At 55.9% G+C, this 27,791-nt stretch overlaps 2 protein-coding genes and 1 long non-coding RNA gene across 6 annotated transcripts in view; 1 reads left to right on the plus strand and 2 right to left on the minus strand.

The window, feature by feature from the left end:
• Window positions 1-832: 832 nt before the first annotated feature.
• LOC131815513 (uncharacterized) lies at window positions 833-3,356 on the minus strand. Its single transcript, XR_009347764.1, has 2 exons — window positions 3,279-3,356; window positions 833-2,890 (listed from the first exon to the last, which is right to left on the minus strand). It is a non-coding gene; the product is annotated as an uncharacterized LOC131815513 (long non-coding RNA).
• GRAP (GRB2 related adaptor protein) lies at window positions 1,503-27,335 on the plus strand. 3 transcript variants are annotated; one of them, XM_059147187.1, is made up of 6 exons: window positions 1,503-1,750; window positions 3,369-3,574; window positions 10,945-11,042; window positions 15,460-15,582; window positions 23,983-24,151; window positions 25,872-27,335. In XM_059147187.1, the coding sequence occupies exons 2-6, from the start codon at window positions 3,497-3,499 to the stop codon at window positions 26,055-26,057; spliced, it is 654 nt and encodes a 217-aa protein (XP_059003170.1). In that variant the 5' UTR covers window positions 1,503-1,750; window positions 3,369-3,496; the 3' UTR covers window positions 26,058-27,335. The 3 variants fall into 3 exon arrangements, with proteins under 3 accessions (XP_059003170.1, XP_059003169.1, XP_059003172.1); XM_059147186.1 differs by lacking the exon at window positions 1,503-1,750 and having other exon boundaries at window positions 2,884-3,574; XM_059147189.1 differs by lacking the exons at window positions 1,503-1,750; window positions 23,983-24,151; window positions 25,872-27,335 and adding an exon at window positions 18,098-18,191 and having other exon boundaries at window positions 2,884-3,574.
• SLC5A10 (solute carrier family 5 member 10) overlaps window positions 27,324-27,791 on the minus strand; it is a 58,895-nt gene continuing 58,427 nt past the window's right edge. For both annotated transcript variants that reach the window (XM_059147184.1, XM_059147185.1), the window contains one exon: window positions 27,324-27,690. In XM_059147184.1, the coding sequence (XP_059003167.1) occupies window positions 27,584-27,690 (107 nt within the window). In that variant the 3' untranslated portion in view covers window positions 27,324-27,583. The remainder of the gene's footprint in view (window positions 27,691-27,791) is intronic.

A 27,791-nucleotide genomic window follows, 5' to 3' on the forward strand; every position in this document is an offset into this window, starting at 1 on the left:
CTGCCTCCTTGCAGTGTCAAGGATATGGTCCCGTCTAATGACAACAGTACTCCAGCTTGCATTGAAAACTACAGTTCTCTGAGCCCTGACCCCAGCTCCGGACCTGGAGTGATTAATTCTCTGTCCTCCGCTCCCGGTCTCAAGCTGCGATTTCAGACTGTCCTCCCCTTAGGACCAGCCCCGAGGGAGGTGGGTGTATCTATCTCCTCTGGCTTCTGAACCACGTCATCACAATTCAGTGGCTTTGACAACGTGAGATTATTCTCTGCAGGTGTGGAAGCCAGAAGTCCCAAATCAGTCTCACTGTCAAGACGTGAGCAGAATGGGTCCTTCTGGAACCTCCAGGGGAGAATCCATGGTGGCCTCTCTCAGCTTCCAGAGGTGATCCCCTCGCATCCCTTGGCTCGTGGCGCCTTCCTCCCTCTTCGAAGGCAGGAGTCCAAGCATCGGGCTTCGGTCATATGTCTGCTGCTTCTGTGTCAGATCTCTGTTCCTCTCCCTCTCAGAAGACACTCGAGGTCACACTGAAGGCGCCCCCTGGACAATCCAGGGTCCTCTCCCCATCTCAAGGTCCTTACCTTAGCCACATCTGCGAGGTCACTTTGCCAGACGAGGGAACCTTCACAGCATCCAGGGATAAGGCCCTGGATGTCCTGGTTCCACGAATCAGCCGGCCACAGGGAATTAGGGCCTCTCTTAGGACAGAGAGTCACATGTGGCTGGTTCTGCTGTGGCCGGGCATGGCTAGTGACCGGTGCTGATTTTTCTCCTCCGGTGGGTGGCTTTTGGGGGATTCCCCCCTGGGGACCCCAGCTATAATTCCCACGAGGGGCTTGATGCTGTCCCAGGTGCCGGATCTGATGCCCCCCTCACTCTAGGCCCCACTAGCTACCGTCAGCTGGGGTGCCCGATGTCCCCAAGGGTCCTCTCAGTCAAGTCCCATTTGGGGGTCCTGTGTGGTCTCTGGGAACTGGGTCCATTTGAACTCCTGAATCTGTGCCTCACCCCCAGCCTGGCTCTCTTTGCTCACTGTGTGCTGCTCAGGCTCCAGGCCAAGATCATGGGCAGCACTGGGGTCATGGCCCGGCCTGGCTCAGGTCTCTGCCCAGGCTTGACTCCCCGCCCTCAGCCCGGCCACATACTCTCCGTGGCCCTTTGGAGAGCCACTCACCTTTTTGTGTGTGTGACTTGGCACAGAATAAAGACTTTGAAAAATACCAAATAAGCCAGCCGGCTGGCCCCCCAAACCCCAGGGGACGCATGCTTGGCTTCCTAAGAAGAATGCTGCCTACGCCTGCCTCTAGGCATCTCAAGCTTGGGGAGGGGGTGCCCCCCAACCCCTGGCTGCCCCATTCTGAGGCTTTGAAACCTCAGCTGAAACTGAGCCGGAAAGAGCCTTGTAACATCCTGTCACGCTGGGGTCTGAGCGGAAGACGGGGAGGGGCCTGGAGGGGAGACTGGCAAAGGGCTGTGGGGAGCTGGCCAAGCCCTAGGGGCTCCGGGGTAGGTCACGGCTTCTGCCGTGTTCCTCTTTTTGCCCCATGACTTCTGTTTGTTTTGTTTTGTTTCGTTTTTAAAGATTTTATTTATTTATTTGACAGCGAGAGACACGGTGAGAGAGGGAACACAAGCAGGGGGAGTGGGAGAGGGAGAAGCAGGCTTCCCGCCGATCAGGGATCCCCATGCGGGGCTCAATCCCAGGCCCCGCAATCTGAGCCGAAGGAGGACCCTTAACGACTGAGCCACCCAGGTGCCCCTTGTTTGTTTTTTGTTTGCTTGTTTTTACATAAACCTTTTATTTTGAGCTAAATATAGTTTGCTCACATAGTTCACATAGAGCCTATCCACTTTCTACATAGAAAATTTCCAGCCTTCCACAAAGCTGTGGAGGGCAAAGGACAGGCTTCGACGCTCCCCCGCGCTCACTGATTCATATCTGTTTGAGTTCATGGTTTTTAATCTATTATCTGGAACTAGACAGACACACAGAGACCTGAACGTAGAAATATGGACATACTCTGTCCACAAGTAAATATATTTCTTGAGACTCATCTAGAATGAGCTCTTTCATATCGATGTATGTAATGAGTTCATACAGGAGTATATTTATACATGAGTGTGTATGTGTATGTGTGTGTGTATGTATGTGTGTGCATGTGTCCGTGTGTGTTTCTACCCCCTAGCTCTGTGTTTCTCTCTCGTGTGTCTAGAAGCATTAATACTCTCAGCTAACACCAGCTCGATCCTGGTGTTAGGATCCTCTCCAAAGCAGCTGATTCTAGGCTGACGCAGGAAAAGGCTTCAACGGGCCTGGAACATACTGGTCAAAGGAAGTGCCCAGAGAATGATGGGCACTTGGCAGAAGGACAAGGAGGCAGCTTGAAAAGGGTCCCATGGGCCAAATCCGGGACGGTTTGAGCATCCCACATCAATCATCGTAGTAATGGATTCGAACCCATTGACGAAAACAGGAAGGCCAAATGTAACCACATTGATATAAACAAAGGAGGAAAAACTCCTTTACAGAAAAAAAACCAAAAACAAACCGAAAACAGCATGCTTTCACATTGAGCCATCCAGTTCCCATCCAACGCCACGGGGCTCTTCCTTGCTTTGCCTTTCCCGGTTTGTGTCTCCTTTCTTTCCCAGAAAGAACCAGGGTTTGGAGCAATGCCACCGCATTTATCCACTGATGCTCTTTCCCGTAATACACAGTTGTTGCAGAATTGTTACACTGATACCACATCCTGTGACAAACCTACTAACGAGAGGTCAAGATTTATTGGCAGTTCTTTTTGACCTTAGGATCTCAATTGGACAGAGGACGTCCAGTGTTTAAACTGGAAGAGGCACCTTTTGAATTGGGCTTTGAGGGATGCATAAGAGTCTCCTGGGAAGAGAAAGGGGAAGGTCACATATGTGCAGAGGGAAGGGGCATGAAAGAGCAGGGTGGAGCCCAGTGTTTGTTCACAGGGCAAGGGGATAACAAAGGATGGATCTGGAGAGGAGTCTGGTGGGTGGGGGTAGTGGCTTGGAAGAGCCTTGAATGTCAGGCAAGGAGCTGGGGTTGGGGAGGCAGGCCCTGGGGAGTCCTGAGAGGCATCGGAGTTCAGAAAACGTGGCGGGCAAGCCGGTGGGGGTGGCTGGGCCCATGAGACATATTGCCTGAGCTGCCAGGAAAGCTCTTGTTCTCTGGAAACCTCCGTATCTCATCTGTGACATGGGTGGAAGAGGGGACCCACTCCCAGGGCTCCCCGGGGAATCCCCAAGAGTCATACCTGGCCTTTGGGGGTCCAAGGTAGAGGCCCAGCCGCTCACAGGCTCGCCGTGCTCCGTGACATGTCAGCTTCCTGTTTCCCCTCCCTCAGGGGCAGCTTCAAAAGCCCAGCACACTCTCAAAACAAAGGAAGACGGGTCCTCGGGTCCTCGACTGCAGAGGAAGCAGGAAGAGCTGACCCAGCTTGGAGCCCAGCTGCTGGGGCCTGGGGACAGCGGGATGGAGTCCGTGGCCCTGTACAGTTTCCAGGCCACGGAAAGTGATGAGCTTGCCTTCAACAAAGGGGACACGCTCAAGGTAGGGGGGCTGGGCTGGGCTGAGCTGGGCGGGTGTTAAGAATCAGAGGCCCAGGACACCCCCCTACCCCGGACACCCCAGACAGAGTCCAACTTCTCCAGGTACTGGCTGTGTGATTCTGGACAAGCTACCTCCTCCGGCTGAGCCTCAGTGGCCCCATCTCGGAAATGGGGAGATAACTATGACCCGTCCTTCACAGGCGGGGGTGTGTTGTGAGGATTCAAGGAGACATTAGCATGGTGCCTGGCAGGAGTCTGTTCAACCCCAGGCCTCCCGGTTTTCCTGGGAAGAGTTTCAAAAGACAGTTGCAAAGAGGGAGGGAGGGAGGGATAGAAAAGCTTTCAGGATGAAGTGTACACACTCTGGGGGTTGGGAGGGAAGGTAAAAAGGTAGAGAAGGAGCTTCCCAACAGCGTGAAGGAAAGGGCAAAGAAAGTCATACCACCAATTGATTCTGGAACCTTTGTTCTGTCCCCGTGAGACTGAACAGCCTGGGTACGGGTTTGGGAACGTGATGCTCCACAGGGGGAGCCATGTCCACTTATGGAATCCCCTTCCTCTCTCTGCCAGGATGCCAGCACCTATGTCCACGTGAGTGGCTGGTTGGGGGCCCTGGGGACACGTGGCCTTCGGGGAACATGGGTAGGCTTAACACCAGCACTACCTGGTCAGGACAGGAGACATCCTGTGAGAGCTGGGTCTAGTTCAAAGACCTCACTGACTACTTTGAGAGCAGTTTTCAGACTCAGATTTGAGGCTCGGTGGGAAGTGGGACAATGAAGAAATAGGAACGGGGGAGGGGGCTAGCTCCAGCTGGGGCTCAGAGTGACTGGTCAGTGGGGGGGGGGATCAGTAGGGATCCCCCAAGGCAACTGTGTAAAGAATATGACATTTCCACTTCCCTCCCAGATTCCTGCACCCATGACCCCCACCCCAAGATGAGTCATGTTTCCCACTAGCTTTTGGTAAAGCATTAGGCAACTCCCAGCGCGTTTGCTTCTAACAGAGGTGCTCGCTAAGGAAAGAGTGAGTTCACGAGGCCAGGAGCACACCGGAACACCAGGACGTAAAGCAGGGCCTGGCCCACAGTAGGCTCCTAATAAAACATGGGGAATGGGGATGCCTGGGTGTCTCAGTTGGTTGAACGTCTGCCTTTGGTTCAGGTAATGATCCCAGGGTTCTGGGATCAAGCCCTGCATTGGGCTTCTTGCTCAGCAGGATGACTGCTTCCCCCTCTCTGCCTGCCCCTTCCCCTCAATCTCTTTCTCTGACAAATAAATAAATAAAATCTTAAATAAAACAAACAAACGTGGAGAATGTTGCAGGAGAGAAGGAATGGCGGAATCATTAATGTGTTAGCTGAAATGGGAGCATCCCGCGAAGTGGGATTTGCATCTTGTGTCCGCAGAGACCAGGGAGGGTTGGGGAGAGGACTCTTCAGGCTCAAAGAATATTGGAGGAATGCCAGGCCGTGGGAAGACCTGCCTTTTTTTTTTTTTTTTTAAGATTTTATTTATTTACTTGACAGAGATCACAAGTAAGCAGAAAGGCAGGCAAAAAGAGAGGAGGAAGCAGGCTCCCCGCTGAGCAGAGAGCCCGGTGCGGGGCTCAATCCCAGAACCCTGAGATCATGACCCAAGCCAAAGGCAGAGGCTTAACCCACTGAGCCACCCAGGAACCCTAAGACCTGCCTTTTTCTTCCTTCCCTCCACAAACATTTGTCAAGCTGTTGAGCACGTACCCTGTGCCAGGCGTTGTTTTAAGTGCAGGGGCTATAACAAGGAACCAAGTAAAGTCTCTGCCCTCTGGGAGCTGACATTCCAGAGAGTGAGTGATGTAGGGCGGTGATGAATGGACTGAAGAAATCAACACAGGGAGATGGGATGAGAGTGAAGGTGAGTGGGAGGTTCAGATGGGGTGGTTAGGACAGTCTTTCAGTCAGGAGCATAAGACTCTTGATCTTGGGGTCATGAATTCGAACCCTACACTGGGCATAGAGCTTACTTTAAAAAGAGAGAGAACACCTTAGCCCAGCCCTGAAGGCTGAGCAGGAATCAGCCATGCAAAGAGCCGGGGGAAGAGAGCACCAGGTGCGGGGTGGAAAACAGCTGGTGCAAAGGCCCTGTGGTAGGACCATATTAGTGTGTTTGAAGAGTTGAAAGGTCTGTGGCTGAAGAGCAGTGAGTGAGAACAAGAGGGTAAGGATGATGTTGGGAGGCAGGCAGGCATCAGGGCCTGTGAAAGATTTGTATTTCATTTCAAATTTGAGGTGTACTCACTGAAAGTTTTTACTGGAGGAAAAAATGTGATCAAATTTACATTTCCAAAAGATAACAGATTGACAGGAATGGAAGCAGAGAGGGACTCTTGCAGTCTACTAGGTAAGAAATGAAGATGGCTAAACTAAGAAAAAAAGTCATGACAAAATATTAATGTCCTTAATATGTAAAGAGCTCTTATAAATCAATAGGAAAATCACAAACAGTGTACTAGAACAGTGGGCAAAGCTATGAATGGGGAAATTGCCAAAGAAGCAATGTAAGCAAGTAAGTGTCCAATTTTACCAATAACAAAAACCATGAAACCAAAGCAAGTAATTGTTTTCCATTTGCCAGATCAGCAAAATTTTATTTTAAAAAGAATCTCCCAGGTTATTGAGGGTGTCGGAAAATGTGCACTTTTACAGGGGAGTGGTGGACAGGTAAAGTGACACAGTCATTCTGCAGGGAACTTGGGGAACATATAAAAAGCCGTGAGACTCTCCATATCCTATAACCCAGAAATTCTGCCTCTGGGAAACTGAGATATGGTCAGAGATGTATGTGTGTTCTCTCACGGGGAACTCAGAGAGGACTCAGTGTGTCCGCGGTCTTCTGCTAGGTAGTGGCGACTCGGCAAGGAGAAAATGGGCACAGTTACCACTCAGGAAGCTGAGATTCTGGTGGCAGATGAGGGCCACAAACCAGATTAATAACATACAGAATTTGTCTGACAGAGACAGTGCATGGGGAAGAATGAAGCAGGCGAGGGGTGGGGAATTTGGTGCTAGTTTGCAGTGTGAAATCAACCTAGACTGCCCACCTAGGGATGGTATCAAATATCGTACAGCCCTGAAAATGCTATTTGGGGAGGGCGCTTAATGGCGTAAAAAAATCTCATGATGCGATGGCAAAAAGCAGAATGCAAACATATCCACATGGAGGGTCAACTCTACACAGATAATCAATAGGTATTCATTTTGTGGAGTGATGAATTTTGTGGAAGGAAAACTGCCCATCGTGCACTGGATTTGCACCCCCCCCCCCAAAAAAAAAGATCTTTCTAGAAAAAAATGACCTGAAAAGCTAGCAGTGTTTGGTTTGGGGACATGAGCCATGAGCTATTATATTACCACTTTCTTTTCTTTTCTTTTCTTTTCTTTTTAAGATTTTACTTATTGGACAGAGAGAGAGGACACGAGTGGGGAGGAGAGGGAGAAGCAGGCTCCTTGCTGAGCAGCGAGCCTGTTGCAGGGCTCGATCCCAGGACCCCAGGATCATGATCTGAGCCAAAGGCAGAGGCTTAACCCACTGAGCCACGCAGGCGCCCCTTGCATTAACTTTTAAACAGACTTTAATTTTCAGAACAGTTTTAGATTTGAAGAAAAATTAAAGAGATACAGCACAAGGGGATTTGGACCCATCCGTCTCAGTGGGTAACAGCTTACACGATGAGCACCCTACCTACCATTGTTTTGTTAATGGATTGATCTTGATAGATTATTGTTAGCTCATGAACATAATCAGTTTTTGCATTGATTTGATTTTTTTAAAAGATTTTATTTATTTATTTGACAACAGAGAGGCAGGCAGAGAGAGGGGGAAGCAGGCTCCCCGCTGAGCAGAGAGCCAGATGTGGGCCTTGATCCCAGTACCCTGAGATCATGACCTGAGCTGAGGGCAGAGGCTTCACCCACTGAGCCACTCAGGTGCTCCTAATCTGATTTTTTTTAACATCTTGTCTTAAAATATTCTTTATCTTCATGGCTGAGTTTCTTGATGCCGCCTTAAATTTTGTCCCCGAGATGCTTCAGCCGCCCCACTCCTGTGAAACCCTCTCTCTGTATAACAGTAAAAACGTGACTGGGTTGTCACGTTGTGTCCCCTCTTCTCCCTGGCCAGGCTTCAGCGTGTGGGTCTGCTGGCCCCCTGTCACAGCAGGGCCCTCAGGTGGATCCCCGCCCAAGGGAGCCCCGGTGGATCAATAAATCCGAGCTCTGATGTTGGAGGAAGTGTAGGTGGCAGGGGCATCCACTCTGGACAGATGGCCCCCAATGGACATATGGCTCTGGAACAAAACGTCCTCCTTGTCAGAGCAGGCACCTCTGGGGACAAAGTACCCCATTGCTCCCAGCTGGAGGAGGGACGTAGCTAGTGGCTCACCCCCATCCCTGGGTGAATGACCTGGCCTCCAAGACCCAGACCGAGGGAGCCCACAGCCTCCTTGGCATCTCCAGAGGGAAGGTCAATGGCACCTCTGACCCAGGGCAGTCGACCCTGAGCCCCCTAACCTGCTCCCCGGGAGCCCTTCCCACAGTGGTTAATGGCCACCATTGTAGATGCCAAGCCCTGGACTTGTCCTGGCTGCTCCCTACCTGTCTTGTGCACAGCCGTCGTTGAGTCCCGCCAGCAACTCTGCTGACACCTCTCCCGACCCTGACACCACTTCTCCACACCCCCACCCGCCTTCCCCCCCGCCTCGGGGTCTCCCCAGCTCCCAGCTAGGCCAGTGCAGAAGCTCCCCACCGCCCCCACTCCCAGCAGTCCCCATCCCTCCACCACAGCCATGACTCAGAGCCCGAGCCTCTCCTGATGCCCCTCCATGGCCTTTCTTGGCTTTTGAAGTAAGATCTCTCTCACCTGATTCCTGGGGCCTACAAGACCTACATCCTCTGACCGTGCCCGCCTTCCTTACTTCACCTTACAGTGCTGCCCTCCCGCCTCTACTCCAGGCACACTGGCCTCCTCTCTGTTCTGAGAACAGCTCCCACCTCAGGACCTTTGCACTGATTGTTGCCTCGGCCTTGGATACTGTTCACCATATCTTCTCACATCCCGTTCTGTCTTATAACTTGGGCCTCAGTTCACACATCAGCTCCTCAGAGAGGACTCTCTCGACCACCCCATCTACCCACTGTTGACAATGCCCAGCCCTCAATCAATTTCAGAGCACTTAACCACTACATTGAATTACCTGTGAACTGGTTTCCTTCCTTCTTTATTGTCTTCCTCTGCCCACCACTGTGGAAGCTCCTTGTTCCCTGCTGTCTCCCTAGTACTTTGTATGGTGTCTGACACACCGTAGGTGCTCAGGTCATAGCTGAGAAGTGAATGCCTTGGCCAGGGGTAGGACGGCCTCCCAGGTGGAGGGCACGGTGGGAAAAAAGGCTTGGGGGCAGCCCAAGCTGTGGATTTCACCCGGGGAGGAGCTGGTCCCTTTCCTTTGTGCAGATTCTCATGTCTCAGGGGGTTTTATAACCTTTGAACCATGTGACCATTAAGAATTCAGCTCCTGTGGCGCCTGGGTGGCTGAGTTGGTTAAGCGTCTCTCCGGCTCAGGTCATAATCCCAGAGTTCTGGGATCGAGCCTCACCTCGGGCTTTGCTCCACAGGAGGTCTGCTTTTCCCTCTCCCTCTTGCTGCTACTCCCTCCACTTGTTCTCTCTTTCTCTCTGTCTCTCTGTCAAATTAATATCATCTTAAAAAAAAAAAAGAATTCCGTTCATGTGACCAATGAGAACATTTCTGGGTCCCCAGATCGGGATGGCAGGAAAACAAAACAAAATAAAACAAAACAAAGATTCTATTTGAGATAGGACATTCACACGGCCACGGGGGACTTTGTAGTTCGACACTGCTGCATTCAGCATAGGCCATAAATGTGCCCATTTCATAGATGAAGAAACAGAGGGCAGGACTGTGGAGAGAGTCAGAAGGCAACAGAGTAGGGCAGCCCCAGGCTCCCAGGCATCATCCTTGAACTCATGTCCATGGAAGCCAGCTGACAGGTTTTAAGCGTCCTATTAAGTCGGAGAATTGTTTTGTTTTGTTTTCAGCAAAAGTTGTCCTGAGTAAGCCACCTGTTTCCGTCCACCCCCTCGGGGCTGTTGACCTTGCCCAGGCTGCAGAGTCAGGAAGGAAGGAGCTCAACGGGGCCTGGCAGACAGATAAGGGGGTGCTTGTCTGCAAGGCCTGGGCCCAAGGCAGCAACTCTCAGCTCTTCCCAGCAAAATCAAACTAAGTTGATGGCTTTGCGTCAGCCTGCCCCTGGGCCTTTGCTCCTCCAAATGCCCTCTCCTTGGGATGCTGTTGTATATCTGATTTTTTCTCTTTCCCTCAACAAATACCCACTAGGATTGCACCAATGTTGGCACCTGCTCCAAGACCGACAGGAGAGATGCTCCCCTGGCCTTGGGTCTGGACACAAGTGGGGAGTGGAGTGGGATTAAAATTCCCAGACCCCAGGCTGCTGGCTTGCTGTACAGGCTCTGCCTCCTCTGGGCATCACGAGCCTTATCTGCAGCCTTTGGTGACGAGCTGTCCCATGTGGGAGGCTGGCCCAGGGGAAGGAGGAAGGCGCCCCAGGGTTCATGCTGTACCCACTCCCCAGGCCCAGCCCATTCCTCCCTGTGGCTGCTTGGTTGCTCAGCCACGGCGACACTCACCCCCACTCAGCTGTTTCAGTTCCTCTCGGCCCACCTGTGGGTCTGCAGAGGCCTCACACCATGGACCAGGGGCCCATGTGACTTGAACAGGCTGGGCCGCAGCCTCATCATAGCCCAGAGGCCTCCCTCGTCTGCTCACTGGTGCCTGAATCCCCACTTTCCCGAAATGACGCCCATGAACTCAGATTATAGGGGTTTAAAGGCAAGTGACCCCTGGTGAACCATCAGGAGGAGCCGAGCTGGGGCTGGGACTCCCCGACCTCCCGGGGGACCTCAGACCTCCACCCCACGGCTCAGTACGTGGCATACAGATGCTGTGGAGTCCCCATGCTCAGGGGACAGCTCAGGAATTGCAGCACCCCGGGGTGCCTGCTTCCCAAGACTGCATGGTCTGCCAGGGCTCTGGGGGGACAGATCCTGAGAGTCCAGCTCCAGTCCCCCCAAAGTTCAACCCACTGACCCACATTCTGGGTCCCCAACTGTCCAGCCTGGGGAGTCTGTGACCCTCCTGGGGACATGCCTGTGACATCAGACTCAGCCCTTGTGGGCCTGGGCAGGTTCCCAGCCCTCCTCTGTGAAATGGGTCCTGGGACCCCCTACCTGTCCCTGAACAACAGGGCCTCAGCCCATGGCAGCTACCCGAGTGACCTTGTCTCTACTGCCCACAGATTCTGAACATGGAAGACGACCAGAACTGGTACAAGGCTGAGCTCCGAGGCGCTGAGGGCTTTATTCCCAAGAACTACATCCGTGTCAAGCCTCACCCGTGAGTGGCTATATATCTATCCTAGGGGCTCCCCTACCCCAACCCCTGCAACCAGTGTCCCCACCTGGCCTGGCCCAGGCTGAGCTGAGCTGCCTGAAAAGCTCAGTCCTGGTGCACCCCTTAGGCACGGGGATTCCTCACCTCACTTCCACTCATCTGCCTGAGGTCCCCTGTCTCTACCCTGAGCAGGAGCAGGGGACAGAGATGGGAGTACCAGAAGGTGGCAGAGTCAGGGCCGGTCCAAGCCACAACCTGTGACACCGGGGAACATCCAGGAGGGTACTGGACGGACGGGGCCCCCAGCTCTGGGCTGGCTGGGCCACTGGCTGTCGTGTGGTCACTCTAGGCCTCAGTTTCCCTATCTGTAACACAAGGAGGGCCAAGGCTTCAAACTGCAGAGGATTCTAGAGCTCTCTCTAGGAGGCTAGCTCAGCCTGTGTGAGGATGAATGAGGGGGACAAGGGAGGGGTGACAGGGGGTAGGGCAAGGGTGGGAAGCAGATCCTGTAGGTCCTGCCTTTGGGGATTGGAGGGGAGCTGAACACTAGCCGAGCAGACCAATGCCCTGGGACTGAGGCAGAGTGAAAGTCATGTGTGGGGCATAGGGAAGCCCCCATCAGGCTCATAGTAGGTGGCATCCCAGCCTGCTGCTCTGGGAATGGCTGGGGCATAGCCCAGTCCCAAAACAGGCCCCAGTGGCCAAGAACCTATGGAAAAACCAACTAGATCTTCTTGAGATGCTGATGGGGTTAGTCTCCCACTCGATCATTCATCAAACACTAGCCACGGCCCCAGGGGCGGGGGTCTCCTGGGTGATGCTGGAGACACAGGAGAAGCAGCTGGAGTTGGAACAGCCCCAACCCGGGGGAGAGATGGGACATAAAGAAAGTCCAAGACAGGAACATAGTCAACCCTGAGGTCACTGGGGAAGGGTTCTCAGAAAAGATAGCACCGAATGAGGTTTTGAAGGGTGCGTAGGAGTTAGCTAGGTAGAAAAGGAGAAAGGCATTCCTGGGAGAGGGGACTGGGAGGACGATGAGGGCAAACCCATGGCAGTGAGACCACCAGGAGGGCCTCAAATGGCAGGCCTGGGACGGTGGGGAGTGCAGAGATGGCTGAGCTGGGGAGGGTGTCAGTTGGATGTGGAGGACCATGACTCGGCCACACGGCTCAAGAGGATAGGCCAGAGACCACGAGATGTATGCAGGGGGGGGCAGGATTGGGGGGGGCCCGCAGTGTACAAGAGGTGCAGTGCCTGGGCAGGCCCGGGGGGTGTTTCCTCTTCATCTGTCTTCGAGTTATTTCCAAAGCTGCCCCCGCCTCCAGCTTCCTGTGCTGGGGAAGCCCCATCCCACCCAGGTCCCCGCTATACCCCTGTCTGGGCTCCAGGCATCCCGGGCCTCTTACACAGAAGCCACCGCCCCTAGTCGGTGTGCTGGGCTGCAGCTCCCAGATCCAGGCCCTGCAGCGGCCCGCTACACCGAGTGACAGGGTCAGGGGTCTGCCCCTTTGGCCTTTTACAGCCTTTTTGTCAATAAAGGGAAGGCTCTAGCGGAGGGGCATGGAGAGATGCCAGGCGCCCCGGGGAGCAACCACAGACAGAGTGGCCCCCTGCAGGCTGGGGGTGGGGTGGGGTCAGGAAGACTTGATATTTCCAGGGACAGGAAGTGTCCCGGCCAAGGCCGGAAGCCCAGAAGTCCCAAAGCTGCTGGGAAGCCTTGAGCAGATGTCAGCACAAGGCCAGGACATGGGAGCTGCTGGGGGTTGAGACGAGACTCCACCCATAGGAAGCCATGGAGGGCCCCGGTGTCCGATCTCCTGGGGGTCCCTGGGATCAGTTCTGGTCACTGGTGTCTGAGACGGAGCAGGGACAGAGCTCAGGCCCCCGACCAACCCATCAGAGGCCAGACCTGGTGCCTTGTCCGCTAACCTCAGCACCTGCCCGAGGCCCCGAAATAGCTGGGGAGAATGCCAGCTTAGCATCTGATTCAGCCCGTCAGGCCCCAGGGTGTGGGGTGGGGCAGGGGAGAGCTGGGGTCCCAGAAGGCCTTACTTGGCCTACATCAGCCCCGCTCCTTCCCTAAGGATTCACTGTCTCCCCTGCCTGGCCAGGGGACCAGGTGCCCCAGAGACACCCAACCAACCGTGCACCAGTGGGCAGTAAGGAGGGCTTCCCAGAAGAAGGGCATGGTTCGCTGGGCCTGGGTGTTAGAGTAGAAGTTTGCCAGGGACGGCCTGAGGGTGTGCTGCGGGAGAAGGGGTGTGAGCTAGTTCATGAGGGTCCCCAGTCTCCCAGGGGCCCTGCAAGCTGGGTGCCACCATCACCATCTCATGGACAAGGAGACAGGCACAGAGAGGTTGAACGGTTCTTGCAGGCACACACAGACGGCAAGAGTCTGCATGGGATTTGCAGCCCTGTGCTGTGGGTCGCCACTGCCCCCCCCAGGTTGTGCCCCCCAGACATGGGGAGGGGGTAGCTCTGGGAGAGGGCCTGAGGCTAGGGACCGGCTGGGCAACCTTTCGGGGAATCCCTGCCCTTCTCCGGGCCTCAGTTTCCACATCAGGGAAATGGGGGAAGATACGAGGTGGCCCTAAGAAGAGTTGGCACTGGCATGGCAGAGAGAGCTGAGGTTCAGGGGGCTTCTGGATGTGTTGCTCCTGCTGTCTGTCCTTCAAGCCACCTGAGGACCAGCCCTGCCTTGTTCCAATGGGGGCAGGGCTGGCCGCCTCAGAGGGTGTGGTTGCAGAAGCCTTTGAGGGTGACGGGCGCCCACACACTGATGCCTCCTGTGGGGTTTTGTGGGTTCTTTGGAGACACCCAGGCCCTCAGGAAACGCCCACTTGGGGCCCCACTGGGCCCCTGTTCCTGTGTCCTGCTGGGGGCTCCCGGGTGGAGGAGCTCCCTTCCCCCAGCCCCCAGCTCAGCCTCTGTCCTAGAAGCCTCCATCCCAGCCTCCCGAACTCCAGGGACCTGGGCTGAGCTTTCCAGATGGTGGCCTTGAACCCCCACACTCAGCAACTGTCTTTTACCGCCTCCCCTCCCAGGAAATCCATCATGAAACAGGCTCCGGGGTCCCCACGTCTGGGTGTCAGCTCCCCAGAACCAGGGCTTGAGACACAGTGCGAGGACAAGGACTTCATTTTGGAGTGGGAAGTGACCCGGGAAGGAGCCGCCATTAGGGGTGTGTTAACAGGATGGCTGCTGCTGGCTGCGACAGGCACCGGGGATGGGGGGGAGAGAGCGCAGTCTCCTCAGAATGTTCCATCGGAGACAGGGGAGCTGAATGTTTACCCACCTGCGCCCCTCCACCCCTCCCCACTCTGTCATCACTTGACAGTGTTCTGGGGGCTCAGCCCACCCTGAGCACAGGCCTTTGTTAGTTGCCAGAAAAAAGCCCCAGGACAGAATCCCAGCATCCTCATTTGGCAGGCGACATGGTGGGGAGTGGAGACAGGGCAAGACACCACGGGTTGCTCCCTGCACCTGTCGCCCCTGTCCTGGGCTTCAAGGGCTCAGCAACATCCTGAGACAACAGGAAAAAAGTCCCACCTCACATCCGCCCCCGGTGCCAAGCTCAGACGCAGGAAACATTTGCTGAAAGAGGGAAAGGAAGCCTTACAAGGAACAGAGTCTCTAGACCCCGCCCCTGCTTGGCCATGGTGCCCCCATGTGACACTGACTGCTCTGGGCCTCAGTTTCCCCATCTGCACAATAAAGGGTCCAGTCAGAGACCACCTGGACTCTGTGAGGGGCGGCAAGATCCACAGAAGCTGGGGGGTTGCCTGGGCTACACAGCAAGATGGGCAGGACTGTCACTAGGGTGGGGGGGGGACAGTGTGGGGTCTTACAAGTCTCTAAGCATTTGCCAGGCGCTTCTGCATTCCCAGTTCTGTGTGGTCATCCAGAAAAGGGACTTGTACCAGGGAGAAAAAAAATCCAGGTGGCCTCCGTTTGTGCAGCCGTGAAATGGGTGCAGGGTGAGATCCTTCCTCATCAGACCAAAGCTGCTATTGCTTTTGTCATCCATTTTTATGTTTGTTTGTTTGTTTGTTTTTCCACTTTTAAGAATCTATCATCTAAAACAGAAGAGCTCAGCTAGGGTTGGCTGGATGGAGGTTCACTAAAGTTTGATTTCTCTCTTTTCCTAAGGGAATGTTTGCCTGGCATGGTGGGAAAGGCTTGGGCTTGGGACCAAAATGCTGGGATTGGGTCCCAGGTCCTGCCTGCTGCAGCATGTAGCCTTGGGCCTTGTCACTTTGCATCTCTTTGCCTCGGCTTCCTCATCTGTGAAATGGGTGCAGTCATACCTCTCGTGTCTCAGCACTGCTGTGAAGATCAGCCCTGTAGGTTGCCTGGCACATGGAGAAGCGGGCAGCCTGGCCTTCCCACTGCCCTCACCTGCCCCCTCTCTCTGCAGGTGGTACTCGGGCAGGATTTCCCGGCAGCTGGCCGAAGAGATTCTGATGAAGCGGAACCACCTGGGAGCCTTTCTGATCCGGGAGAGTGAGAGCTCCCCGGGGGAGTTCTCAGTCTCTGTGAAGTGAGTTCTGACCCCTCGGGGAGTGCAGAGGAGGGTGGGCAGGGAGGTGGCATTGGAGCTGAGCATGGAAGCACAGGACATGGGCTCCCAGACGGTGTTGGAGGGAGTGGCGTCCTTGGAGGAGGGGCAGCTGGAACTTGGAAGCAGGTCGGGGAATAACATGCACCCCGGGGAGGGGGGACGGGGGAAGCAGTCTTGGGTCCACTGCTAGGTCTCAGGTGCCAGCGTGAAGGGTCTGGCTGGTATTCTATGAACAGTGAGGAGCCATCGAGTACTCATCCTGAGGGGAGGAAGAAGGAGGCCAGGGTTTGAGGTGACAGGAGCAACTGAGGGCAGGAGAGCACCAGGCCCTCAGGACAGGGGTCCAGGATGTGCTGCAGTCAGGGACAGGGTCCCGCTACGTGGTGCCGTAAATAAGATGATGGACTAGGCATCCAGGCTGCTTGGGTCTGTATTCTCGTTCTGCCACTTACTGGCTGTGTGACCTTGGGCCAGTCACTTAACCTCTCTGGGCCTGTTTCCTCTGATGTGAAATGAGTCATGACAAGGAATATTTGAGTCAATGTATATATTTTTGAGTCAATAGATGTAGAGTGAAGAGAATAGTGCCTGGTGTTGAAGCGGGGTGGCCGTGCTGGAAGGGTGTGGCTTTGTGACAGGCAGCCCCTCGGGCATGATGTGGCAGCCTCTGGGCAGTGTGGAACCCAAACCTAAAGGCCTTTAGGGAAATGGAGGGAATGGAGGAACCCAGGCTGGAAATTGGAAAACAGGAATGGGAGTCAGAAGGGAAGGGTTCTGGTCTCTGTCTTTCCTGTTCTGGAATAGTAGGGTATAGAGGCAGAAATTCACGGATTATTTACTAAGCTTCATATCATGGGCCAACCTATTTTAGAGGCTGGGGAAATGCAGTGACAATTGCCCTTATGAATTTCTGCCCTAGTGGGGGAGACAGACAGGGAACAAGGCATGCAGCAGGAGTCAAGGTGGTCAGAGACGGTTGCTCTGAGGAGATGGCCTTTGAACAAAGATCTGAACCTGGAAGCAGAGGCTGCCCAGGTCTCCGGGAATGAGGATATGGAAGGAGAGACTTCTGGGCAGTCAGAACAGCAAATTAAAGGCTCTGGGGCAGGATGCACTGGGGGTGTGTTGGCATCCACAGGAGGTGCCAGAGCAGAGAAGCTGGGTGGAGAGAGGTGGGGGATCCTGACAAGAAGGTGGAGTTTTCCCTCCGAGCAATAGGGATCCACGGACGGTCTGGAGCAGGGGTAGATGTGACTGGCTTCCATTTCTCAGCAGATCCCTCTGGCTGCTGTGAAGAGGAGGGATGGTTGGCCAGTGAGGAGCCAGGCAGGAGGTGATGGTATCTCAGACTCTGGTGGGGGCTGAAGGCATGAAAAGTAGCCAGATCAGGGAGTGCCATGGATCTGTGATGTCAGGGCCGACGTTCATACCAACAGTTAGGGTCTCTGTGGGCACTGGGCACAGAGCCTGCACAGAGGAGGCACTTACTGTCACGGACAGCGGTCTTGGGGTGGCAGGCTTGCAGCTGGAAGGAGGCACAGGTGCTCGACTCTGGAGCTTGATGGTGTGGCCGCTAAGAATCCCTTTTCTAGGATGGAGTTGGTCCGCAGCCAATGACTTGATTGTCCAAAGGATAAATGAACACAGGACCCTTTGATGGTTAATGGCAGTGAGGAGGTGGGTGATGAGCCTTCCAGGCTCTTCTGGACCCTAGCGTGAGCTCTGTGAATGGTGCGATGTACGCTGGTCCCTTTCTATTTCTGATGGTGGAGCGCGATCTGCATACCGGAGCGCCGTGTGGTGGTGAGCTCCCCGTCTGGGCCTGGGGCACCCATGTGGAGAAGACTGCTGTGGTCAGGAAAGCTGCTGGTGGGCGCGGGGGGGGGGGGTGTTGTAAAAATGATCCAACGTCATGAGAGTCCACAGCACTTACCTGATGCCCTCCAAACTCTGCAGACAGCTATGGGCTCTTTTCTCTTCCCTCCCCCAACACCCACCTCGGCGAATAGGCTGGTTACCCTAGGGGATGGGAATGGCTCTGGCCCTACTTTAGCCTGTATTTTCCCATCTTAAAATTGGGAGCAACGTCAGTGTGCACGTGTGTGGGAGATGCTGTGAGTTCTTAGGCCTGACCCCACCCCTGCCCATGGTTGTGGACACCTGGAGTAACTCCCTTCCCCACTCCCTTCTCCCTGTCACCTTCCCACCTCCACAGCCAAGCCCCCACTTCCCTCTTGGGTTCCTGCAAAAGCAGGAAATGGCAATTTTCCATGTGCTGGCTGTCCAAGGGCCTGGTTGTCTGGGAATGGAGCCCACCAGGTGGGCTGGGCCAGCTCTGGGTGCTTCCAGGAATCCAAAGTCCAAGATCACCCAGCAAAGCAGGGGCACAGGGGAGTCACTGGGATAGCTTCTGCAGCCCTAGCTGAGGGGAGGTGGTGGGCCTTCCAACCAGCCCCCAACAGCCCCCCCATCCCCCTCCCTCCTCTGCTAACAGATCCTCTGCCTGAACTTCCAGCATTAAGACCCTGTGCACTGCCCTCTTCTGGCGCTTCTCGGTAAATGCAGCCCCGCCCGTGCACAAGCACAGCTTCTGACCCAAACATCTCAACCTACTGTCGCGCGCGCGCGCACACACACACACACAGCAGAACAGGGAAAGGAGTCAAACCAAGTGTGGTGGAAGAGTAGACACGGCGTGGTCTAGGGGTCTCCACGATGAATGAATAAATAAGGGGAATTCAGTGACAGGGGACACCGACACCTGGCGAAGGAGGCGACATCTGAGCTGGGCCCTGAAGCCTAGTAGGAGTTTGGTGCACAAAGATTGGAGACGGAATGCAGACACAGAGACCAACATGGGCAAAGGTCCGGAGTTGGGACAGTGGGGGGTGGGTTTGGATAGCACAAGTTTGACCAGGAGGGGAGACAGGCCTTCATAGGATTCAGTGAGCGTTGGTGAGCAGGGGAGCCAGCACCAATGTCCTGGGAAGAGGTCTGGGCGAGTAGGTCTGGGCGTGTCCTTCAGAGAAATGCTGGTTCACGCCCCTTGGTGCCTCCCCCAAAGTATCCAGCCTGGCCAAGCCCCCCAGCCAAGGTCAGAACCGGCAAGAGCTTCCGGGCCTCTGCTAGCTGTAGTTTGTGCACAGCGCCACCAGGTGGCGGCCTCCACCGTGGGTTTCGTCCCAGTCGAGCCAGGGCTGTACCTAGGTCCGGCTCCCGTTCTTGGTCCATTGTCTCTCACGGGGGTGTTTCAGTGGTCCTTGGAAGATCACTGGGCCGGGATTAGAGTAGGAAACAGACTCAGAGGGCGTATATGGCTATGAGTGTGGGCTTTTGAGCAAGAATCTCAGCTCTGATACCTCCTACCTCCTAACCCTCGGCAAATTACCTTCTGAGCCTGTTACTTCATCTATAAAATGGACATCCATGTCAAGTGCTTAGTATGCCGCCTAGAACATGGTAAGTGCTCCGAAAATGCCAAGTGATAGTAGTTATCATTATATTTTCCTGTAAGGGCCACACGGTGCCTCCCAGCCCCCTGTCCCACAAATCCAGAGTGGCAGGGGACCCGGCTCTCATCCTGACTTTACTCAGAACTTGCTGCAAGGCAGATCCTGGCTTTCTTTTGGCAGTAATGTTTTCATCCACAATGTGGAGGCAGTAACCCCAAGTATCACAAAGTCCGGGGACCCAGTGGCCATCCAGTAAAGTGACAGCTGTGCAGATTCATGTGTGAGAAGATTTCTGCCCTTGCTGACTTGGCTTTTGGGGACTCTGACCCCACGACACGTGGCATCTCCCGCATGCTCATGCCAAGCCCCATAAGGCTGTCAGAGGTGGGGTTTATGGGCCTCGGCCTGCCTCATGGAGGATAGTGGCCACGCTGGCTGCCCTTTACATGATTACAGAGGGCTCTTTCCCCTCCAGCTGCAGGGGCACATCTGAGCGCACAGCCAGCAGACCAGGGACCAAGGCTGGGGCACAGTGCCTGGGCTGTGTGACTTTTGCCCCATGCTCCCATCCAGGCTCTTCTGCTGTGAATGGCGGCTGGTTCCCCAGTGCCTTTCAGGCCGGAGGTGCCCTGAAGTCAATGCACATGTGTTCGCTCTGGCCACGGAGTACCTACGGCGCACCAGACCTTGTCCAAGGTGCTGCAGATGCAGCCGTGAACAAAATAGGACCAAGCTCTCTGTCCTTTAGGCACTCGTTTCCACTGGGGTGACAGACAAGAAACAATTCGCAGATTATAGGAAATCTTGGGAGATGATAAAGGCTCTTGGGGAAATGAAGCAGGACAGAGGAAGTGGCAGAAGGTGGAGGGCGCTCCATTAGTCAGGCAGATGCTGAGAGGGAGAGGAAGCCATCCCCAGAAGCCTGGGTGGCAGGAAGCTATAGCTCAGAGAGGTGCAGTAATTTACCCAAGGTCACACAGCAAGGAAGAACAGAGCAAGTGCCCATTGACCTTCTGTGCCTGGGCAGACCCCTTCTACCTTCTATCCTCCTTTCCTGAGTCCTGACGATCCATGGATCCCTGCCAAGTTCACTGTGATCTTATTTCACACCTGCTGCACTCCTAAGAATCCCTTCCCCCCACTCCAGCCCTTGTCACAGTTGGGAAAGCAGAGGTTAGAAGGCTCATGCCTCATGGAGATCATCTCGTGGATAGTTAGCACACAGGCCTCCGCCCAGGAGGGCCTACCATAGGCCCTAGCTGGGGCAGTCCCGGGCCTCCTGACCTTACCCCAGCCTTCTTTATCCTCTCTGTGCTGTCAGTCCCCTTAGCTGCCGTGGCCGTTGCCACCAGGCCAGAAAAACCTGCTGGGCAGGACAGGCTGCTGCTAGCATCGGGCCTCACTTGGTCCTTGAGGGACAGCACAGAGGCCAGGCTCATCCCCTCTGCCCCTGGGAGGTGGCTGCGGGGGTCACACACAGAGACAAACACACCCATGGCTGTGAAGAAAGGGACCCACAGGTGTTGTCATTGTGGCAGAGCAGAGAGCGGACCCCCCAACACACACACACACACTCAGACAGACACATGGGGCACACAGGCCAGGACACACACATGAACCTCCCAGGCACTGGCTCACTGTCAGGGACTAGCTTTCCTCTCCTGGCCTCACCCAGGCTTCGACCCCTATCCTGGCTGCCCTTTCCTTCTCCAGTTCAGGAGGGCTCATCCAGCAGGGTGTCAAGCGTCATCTGGACACAGATATGGGTCCCCCTCTGTGCCTTGTAGCTGCCCAGGGCCTGGGGGTGAGGGTTTGAGGTCTGGAGAGCCTGCAGAGGATCTCAGACCACCTGCCTTGAAGGATGGCTAAGGCCAACACCAGGCAGAGCGAAGGAACAGTGCTCCTGGAAAAGTCACAAGCAGGGGCCCCATGAGGCCACAGATCAGCTGGCTGGAGGTGGGTGGCTGCCTCAGATTCTGAGTCCTTAGGGTCGTCCATGGAGATGGCCCTGCTTGGCCTCAGACAGGTGCGGTCACTGATCAGAAGGGGCCCCGCCCAGTTTCCACGCAGAGCAGCATCACCAGCATGGCCGATCCTGGCTGTGGGCAGGCCTCTCTCCTCTCTGGGCCCCGCTCTCCACACTGTAGGACAGGATGCTGGGACCAGATGGGAGAAGGGACAAGACCTGCCGTTTAGAGCACTGATATGTACCATACACAGGCAAGGGGCCTGGACAATGCAAGCTTCTCCAATTTGAGAATTCTCCAATTCTCAGATTGGAAGGTTCTAGAAGTCCTGGATCCCTTGCTCCTTCCCTGCCTCATCTCCGGTTCTCTACTCGCTGATCCTCCTGTGAGAGCAGGGAATGCTTCATTCTGGCTCACTTTCCAGGTGCTCACTTGGGAGTTGAGATCTCCTTCACAAACCTACCAGGCATTTCTCTGCCCCTTTACCTGAAGGGGAGGGGCTGCCCATGCCCCAGGCTCCTCCCTGGGGACCACCTGGAGTCAGAGCCTTCTGCCTCTGCACTGGGTGGCCGAGACGCGGAGTCCTTGGGGTCCCTGGTTTCCTGGCTTCTCACTTGCACAGCCTTTGGTTGAGAGACACTCCTCCCTGTGCACCCCCACCAAAGTCTAGGGGCTGGGGCCGCCCCGATCTTGCTGGGACAGGGCACCTGGGAGCCATTGGGCTCATAGGTGCCTCAAGGAAAGTGAGTGGCCTCTAGGAGGCTGTGGCAGGCCAGACAGGGCAGGAAGCACCCTCCGCCTGCCTGCCTTAGTTCCGTCCCAGGAACAGAGACCTGCATGTCCCCTGGTTCACAGCGGCAGCAGCTTAGTCACCTGGGAACAATGCTTGCTGACAGCACATGAGTGGCTTTGTCTCAGATTTGGGATCTTGTCTCCACTTGGTCCCAGAGTCTCCTGGGGCGGGGGAACTGGCTCCCTTTGGAGCAACACTGCCCTGAGATCTGGACATGTCTTAGAGGGTCAGGTCTCTTTCAGGACCCCTGGAGGGCTGGACCACAGCTCAGAGCAAACAGGAGAGGGTTTTCAGGAACTAACCACCCTGATGAGCACTTAAATCCTCGGGCCATGACTCTGCGTTCCCCAAGTCCAGCCTTTCCCAACTAGGCTAGACCATCAGGGCCTAGTCCTGCCTCCCTATCTTTTCCATGCAAGACATTAAGAGAAGTGGGTTGGAAGGAGAAGGCTGTATGAGGGTCTGAGGAACCCAAGAAGACCTCTGCCTCTGAGTTGGGCCATTTTACCTGGGCTTTGAAGTATGAGTAGGAGTTTAACTGGAGAAGAATTTAGAGAGAATCATGTATGCAAAGCCCTGTAAAAGAGATATGTTTGAGTGGAGAGAGAGGGGTTCTATGTGGTTTGGACCCCTTAACATATGAACCCAGGCTGCGGGCAAACCCTGGCTTATACAACAAGATTTAAATTTAGAACCCAGGAAGTGCTTTTGCCTTTTTACTATCAAGTCTTCACACCACTGTTTGGTTCTCACTTAGTCTTTCACAAAATGAGAGCACAGACTGTGGCTCAGGTGGCCAAGGGGCCAGCGCATGCCCAGTGGCCTGCCTGTGTCCCCAGCACACATGCATGGCCACGCTCACTGGCCCCAGGCTTCCTGGGCTCCCTAAACCTTCCTAAAGCTTCTTCCTGCTGGGGAACTGAGGGTCTACTGTGTTCTCCCTACAGCTGCCCGCAGTCTCCCCCTCACCCCCTCCTTGGGCAGGTGAGGACACTGAGGCCCAGGTGAGCTGACCAGAGACAGGAAGGATGGTTGTGATTTGACCAGGCACAGAGGCCAAGAGAGGGAAGGGCTCCTGGGGACCACAGCCCAGGGAGTAGTCCTGGACTTGGGATGACAGGTCTGGCACATTATCAATACCACAATTGGAATAATTATTATTCCTATTGTTATATGGTGAGAATAGGGGAGTGTGCTAGAATGACACTTGACATGAGGCCCCAGCTCTGGCTTTGCTGCCATGTGACCCTGGGAAGGTCATGGTTTGCACTCTGAATGTCAGTTTCCCCACTGTACAAAGGCCCTGATTTGCACCTCCTGGGCTATGTGGTGGGCCCCCGCCACTTCTGCAGCAGTGAGGGAAATCATAGTGGTTTGTGTTGCCCTTTGTCAGAACCCATGCCAGCACCACCCCCGGTCCCAATCTGTCATGGCCTGTCCTGGCCTAGGACATGAGGCATGTGGGAAGAGAGTGTATGAAATGTATGAAGGAAACGAGGCTGGGCACAGTAGCCGAGCCAGATCTTGAGTCCGAGGTGTTAAGATTTTATCCAGAGAGCAATGGGGAGCCATAGATGGTTCTTGAGGTATGGGGTAGGAAGAGACATGAAGCACCCAATACAAGGGCAGGCTTTGTCTGAGTCAGGATGGCCTTAGGACTCATTCCTCAGGGGGGACTGTGAGGCCCAGGAGAGGGATGGGGGAGAATGTCACTGCTAGGGGAGAGGAGGAACTGTCTGGCCGCCTCCTTCTTAGAGGAACCCATTTAATCAACCATAAGCAGCATTTTCTGAACACTTATCTGGAAGGGAGTCACTACCATTATGAATAAGCTGAGGTTTAGAGAAGTTCAGTGATTTGCCCAAGGTCGCACAGCGGCCAAGGGGCCTGTTCCAGAGCCCACACCCGTAATTCCACATCGCACCGCCGAGGCGAGTCACCGGGTCAGGTCAGCGGGCCCGGGCCCTGCCCCTTCTCCCAACCGCAGGTGTCACCGGGAGCCAGAGCGGCCAGCTTCCCAGTGAGGGTGAGGAGGGAGGCCCGGGGCGGGGGAGTGGGGGGTGGGAGGTGGAGTGGGGGTGGGGTGGGGGTGGGGGGTGCTGTGCGGGCAGGGACAGCTCCCCCCCCCCCCCCCAGGGACCCAGCTCAGGCAGCTCCTCTCCCCCAGCTATGGCGACCAGGTGCAGCATTTCAAGGTGCTACGCGAGGCCTCTGGGAAGTACTTCCTGTGGGAAGAGAAGTTCAACTCCCTGAATGAGCTGGTGGATTTCTACCGCACCACCACCATCGCCAAGCAGCGCCAGGTCTTCCTGCGGGACGAGGAGACCCCGCTCAAGGTAGGCGGGCGGCTCCGCAGGGGCGGAGACACCTGCTGGGACCCGGGGGGGGGGGGCGTGGGCGTGGCCTCCCTTCCTTCCCCCGCAGCCCTGCGTTCTGAGAGGAGGGGGCCAGCCCAGGCTCTGAAGTCCTATCCTGGGGGTGCCGCGGGAGGACAAGCAAGGGTGAAAACGCAGAGGGAAAGAAAGGGAAGGAGCAGAGTGGATATTGCAGGGGGCACCCCGTGTCTGGCTTGTGTTCAGCTCCCGGCGCCGTGCGTGGTCACAGGAGGCCTTCTGAATGCACGAGGGTCCTGTTACCTTGCCGACCCTCCTGAGTCCGCTGGGGGCCTCATCGTCGCCATTGTACGAGTGAAGAAACTGAGGCTCACCCAGGACCACCTGTGGGTTTGACTCCGTCCCAGTTTCTGCGCCCCCAGGAGCCGGCCTTGGGTGGGGTGGGGGCAGTGTGAGGAGAGTTCATGGGCGATGTGCTGGCTGGGCTCAGGGTGTGATTAGAATGATGACAGCAGCCAACGGGGTTATTAGCCCCGACAAGTGCTGTTTTCTTCGGGAGGGGGGTGTCGGCAAGGCCTGGGGCTAAAGGTCAGGACCCTAGGACTGCCCACAGGAGCTTGGGCTCTGCAGAGGGATCCAGAGTGCAAATCCTGGGGAGGGTATGCAGGGCTGCCCCAGAGAGGCTTTAGTCCTGCCTGTTCCTAGACCCCCAGCACGTGTGACCTCAGAGTCAGTTCAGTCCTCCACTGGGCCTCAGTTTCCCCACTGTCCAAGGTAATGAGGATCTCATGTGCCAGGAGAGTCAAAGCATGCCTTGGGAGATCCCCCATTAATGCCTTTTCTGTGCCCCCAGCATGTTTGGCCTCCTCAGCCTGCCCATGGGGGCTGGTTTAGCTGTGAGCTCGCAGTCTTAGCAAACTGTTCCCCTGCTAGGCCTCTGGCCCAGATCTCCATCCTCTCCCCTCCACTGCCTGGGCCAGATCTGCCTCTGGAGAACGTGACAGAGTCAGACAGAGCTGGCCAGGGGTGGGTAGGGGGGTAGGGTGGCGGGGAGGCAGCTCTGCCTGAGGGCTCCCCACGCCCACTGCTTTCCTCCAGCCTAGGCTCTGGGGTCACCCACCCTGTGGGATCACTCCAGAACTAGCTCAGTCCCCTAGGACCCATGCTACCGCCTCCTCCTTCCTGGGCAGAGAACCGCTCATTAGAGCCCGTCTGCTGATCCTATCATCCATCCTGGATAAGATTCCACAGGCTCAGGACAGAGATCCTGGTGGGACAGGCAGGGCAGGGACACTGGGTGTAATCGTCACGGCGCCAGGCCGACGTGCCTGCAGAGAGCTTTGTCCCACTGCTATTTGCAATTTGGGGATACTGAGTCCTAAAAGGGCAGAGTCTTATCCCAGGTCTCCTTGGGGTGTAGATAGGGCAGGAACCCAGGCCTGAGAGCTGGGAGCAGTTGTGGGCGACATGCTCTCCCAAAGCCCGGTGAAGCGCAACAGCTCCTGGGACCAGACAGTCCTGGGGCTCCGTGCAGACACAGTCTCTGCGCTGCAGACATTCAGGGACAGGCAGCTGGGGGCTCATGGTGTTGGGGGGCCATCTATCTGGATCCGGAGCAAGAAGCGAATTCAAGTTCAATTCTGCCCTCCCCCACCTGAAGCCAATCACTTCTCTTGTTGGGGCCTCCTGAAAATTCCCCACTAACCACCTCTTCCCCACACAGGCCCCCCAGGCCTGCTTTGCCCAGGCCCAGTTTGACTTCTCGGCCCAGGACTCCTCACAGCTCAGCTTCCACCGTGGGGACATCATCGAGGTCCTGGAGCACCTTGACCCCCACTGGTGGCGGGGCCGGTTATGCGGACGCATTGGGTTCTTCCCTCGGAGCTACGTCCAGCCGGTGCAGCTGTGACCGGGGTGCGGCCTGGGGACGGGGGCAGAGCCTGCAGTCCATCCATCCACCAGACACTGAGCTCTGGAGAGAAGACGTGGACGCCCTGTCCCTGGGTCCCACAGGGCTCAGCCGAGGGTCTTGGACCAGAACGTGGGCCTGCCGGGCCTGGGCACCTGCTGCTTTGTACAAACTGGGACGGGCCCTGGGGCCCAAGAGCCACTGTGATATTTGGTGCCCACCAGGCAAGGTGAGCTCCCAGGGCTTCCCGCTGGCGTCTTCCCATTGGCCACCAGCTGCAGGGTGCCCTAGGACAGGGGCGCATAAGCCCCCCAACCTCCCACCATCAATGGCCTCAAACTCAGGGAGACCTGAGGACTCCTATGTTGCAGGAATTTGGGGGCTCTGCCCAAGGAACCATGCATATGCTGGATGGGTTCATCTTGGGCTGACCATCTGCTGGGTCTGCCTGCCCCCAAAATGGCCCTTGAGGGGTGCTGGCTACTGGGAAGCTGGCTTAGTGAGGAGGGATAGGACAGGGGCTGCACACCTGTTAATCTGGACTGATGGAAGGACAACAGGTGGAGACTGACTTCTCAGCAGCCCCATGAAACTTGGGGCTCCACTTGAGTGTCCCACACCCCTGCCCCACCATGGACACTTGGGAGAGGCGCTGCAGGCCCACAGGAGGTGTGCAGTGATGGATATGGAGGGAGCCGCTCCTCTCCCGCAGCCCCGAAAAGACGGACAAGCTCTGAGGGCCAGGCCTGGGGCACGGACCCTCGGAGGACCCGCCTGCCCTGGCTCTTGTTCGCCTGGGTCAGAGTTCTGCAGACTGGGGCCCTGGAACTTAGGGAAACCACAGGCCACAGGTGGGAAACCACAGGTGGGAAGTCAGGGCCGTGGCTGGACTGGGAGTTCTCACAACATCTGGAGTGGTTCCCTGGCTTGAGGAAAGGCAGGATAGAAAGGCAGGATGTCCACACAGAACGTGCAACCAGCAACAGGAGCGAGGGCCACCTGCCTGGTGCCTCGGCACCTTTGGGAGCAGGAAGAGTAAGGGGGACTCAGAAAGCGCTTTGGATGCCAGGTGGTGGAAGGGGCAGTGAGAGGGGAGGGAGGGAGAAGTAGGTCTCATGGCAGCAGGGAGCAGGGGGCATGGGGGCAAGAGCCCAGGGAGGGGCCCATAGGCTCATCCTCTGCCCCGGGCTGGCCAGCAGCCCTTCAAGTCCTGAGCTGCTCCTGATCCAGGCCCATGTTTTCAAAATAAAAACAGTAAAATGAGTATCAGGCTATTCATCACAGATCTAATTTTCATTGCCGTTAGGACTACTTTGCGCGATTCTCGAAATATCACGTTTTCTGTTTGTTGCGCCCCTACTTTTCTGGGACTCCTGCTTTGCTGGCTCAGCCAGTCCCTGGTTGCTGACCGGCCATGGAGTCGTGAGGGGAGACCACACCTCTCCGGGCCTCGGTGTCCTTGTTAGCAAAAGCGAGGGGGACCTGAGAACTCAAAGGGCTTGGGCTTCCTGCCCCCAGGGCGAGCATCAGGCAAAGTAGGCGTAGAAGAAGATATTTACACAGATGAGCAGGATGGCATTGAAGCCACATACGCGGGCCCAGAAGGCGTGCTTCTGGGGTACTCGGCCATCGCCTGGAGGAGGGGGGTAGAGGAGAGAGACAGATGGAGGTCCCAGGGCCACACCTAGTGCCCCCCACCTCCCGGACTCTTTGGGGTGGGGGTCAGGGTCAGAG

Source organism: Mustela lutreola, chromosome 15 (assembly GCF_030435805.1).
Source record: "Mustela lutreola isolate mMusLut2 chromosome 15, mMusLut2.pri, whole genome shotgun sequence".
Classification (NCBI taxonomy): Eukaryota; Metazoa; Chordata; class Mammalia; order Carnivora; family Mustelidae; genus Mustela; species Mustela lutreola.

What these genes read in the sequence shown, in the direction of transcription:
- GRAP (XM_059147186.1), top strand. Translation starts at nt 3,221, where the DNA reads ATGGGTGGAAGAGGGGACCCACTCCCAGGGCTCCCCGGGGAATCCCCA. An exon ending in GAGTTCTCAGTCTCTGTGAA is followed by an intron (nt 15,583 to 23,982) that starts GTGAGTTCTGAC and finishes CCTCTCCCCCAG; the next exon opens with CTATGGCGACCAGGTGCAGC. An exon ending in ACGAGGAGACCCCGCTCAAG is followed by an intron (nt 24,152 to 25,871) that starts GTAGGCGGGCGG and finishes TTCCCCACACAG; the next exon opens with GCCCCCCAGGCCTGCTTTGC.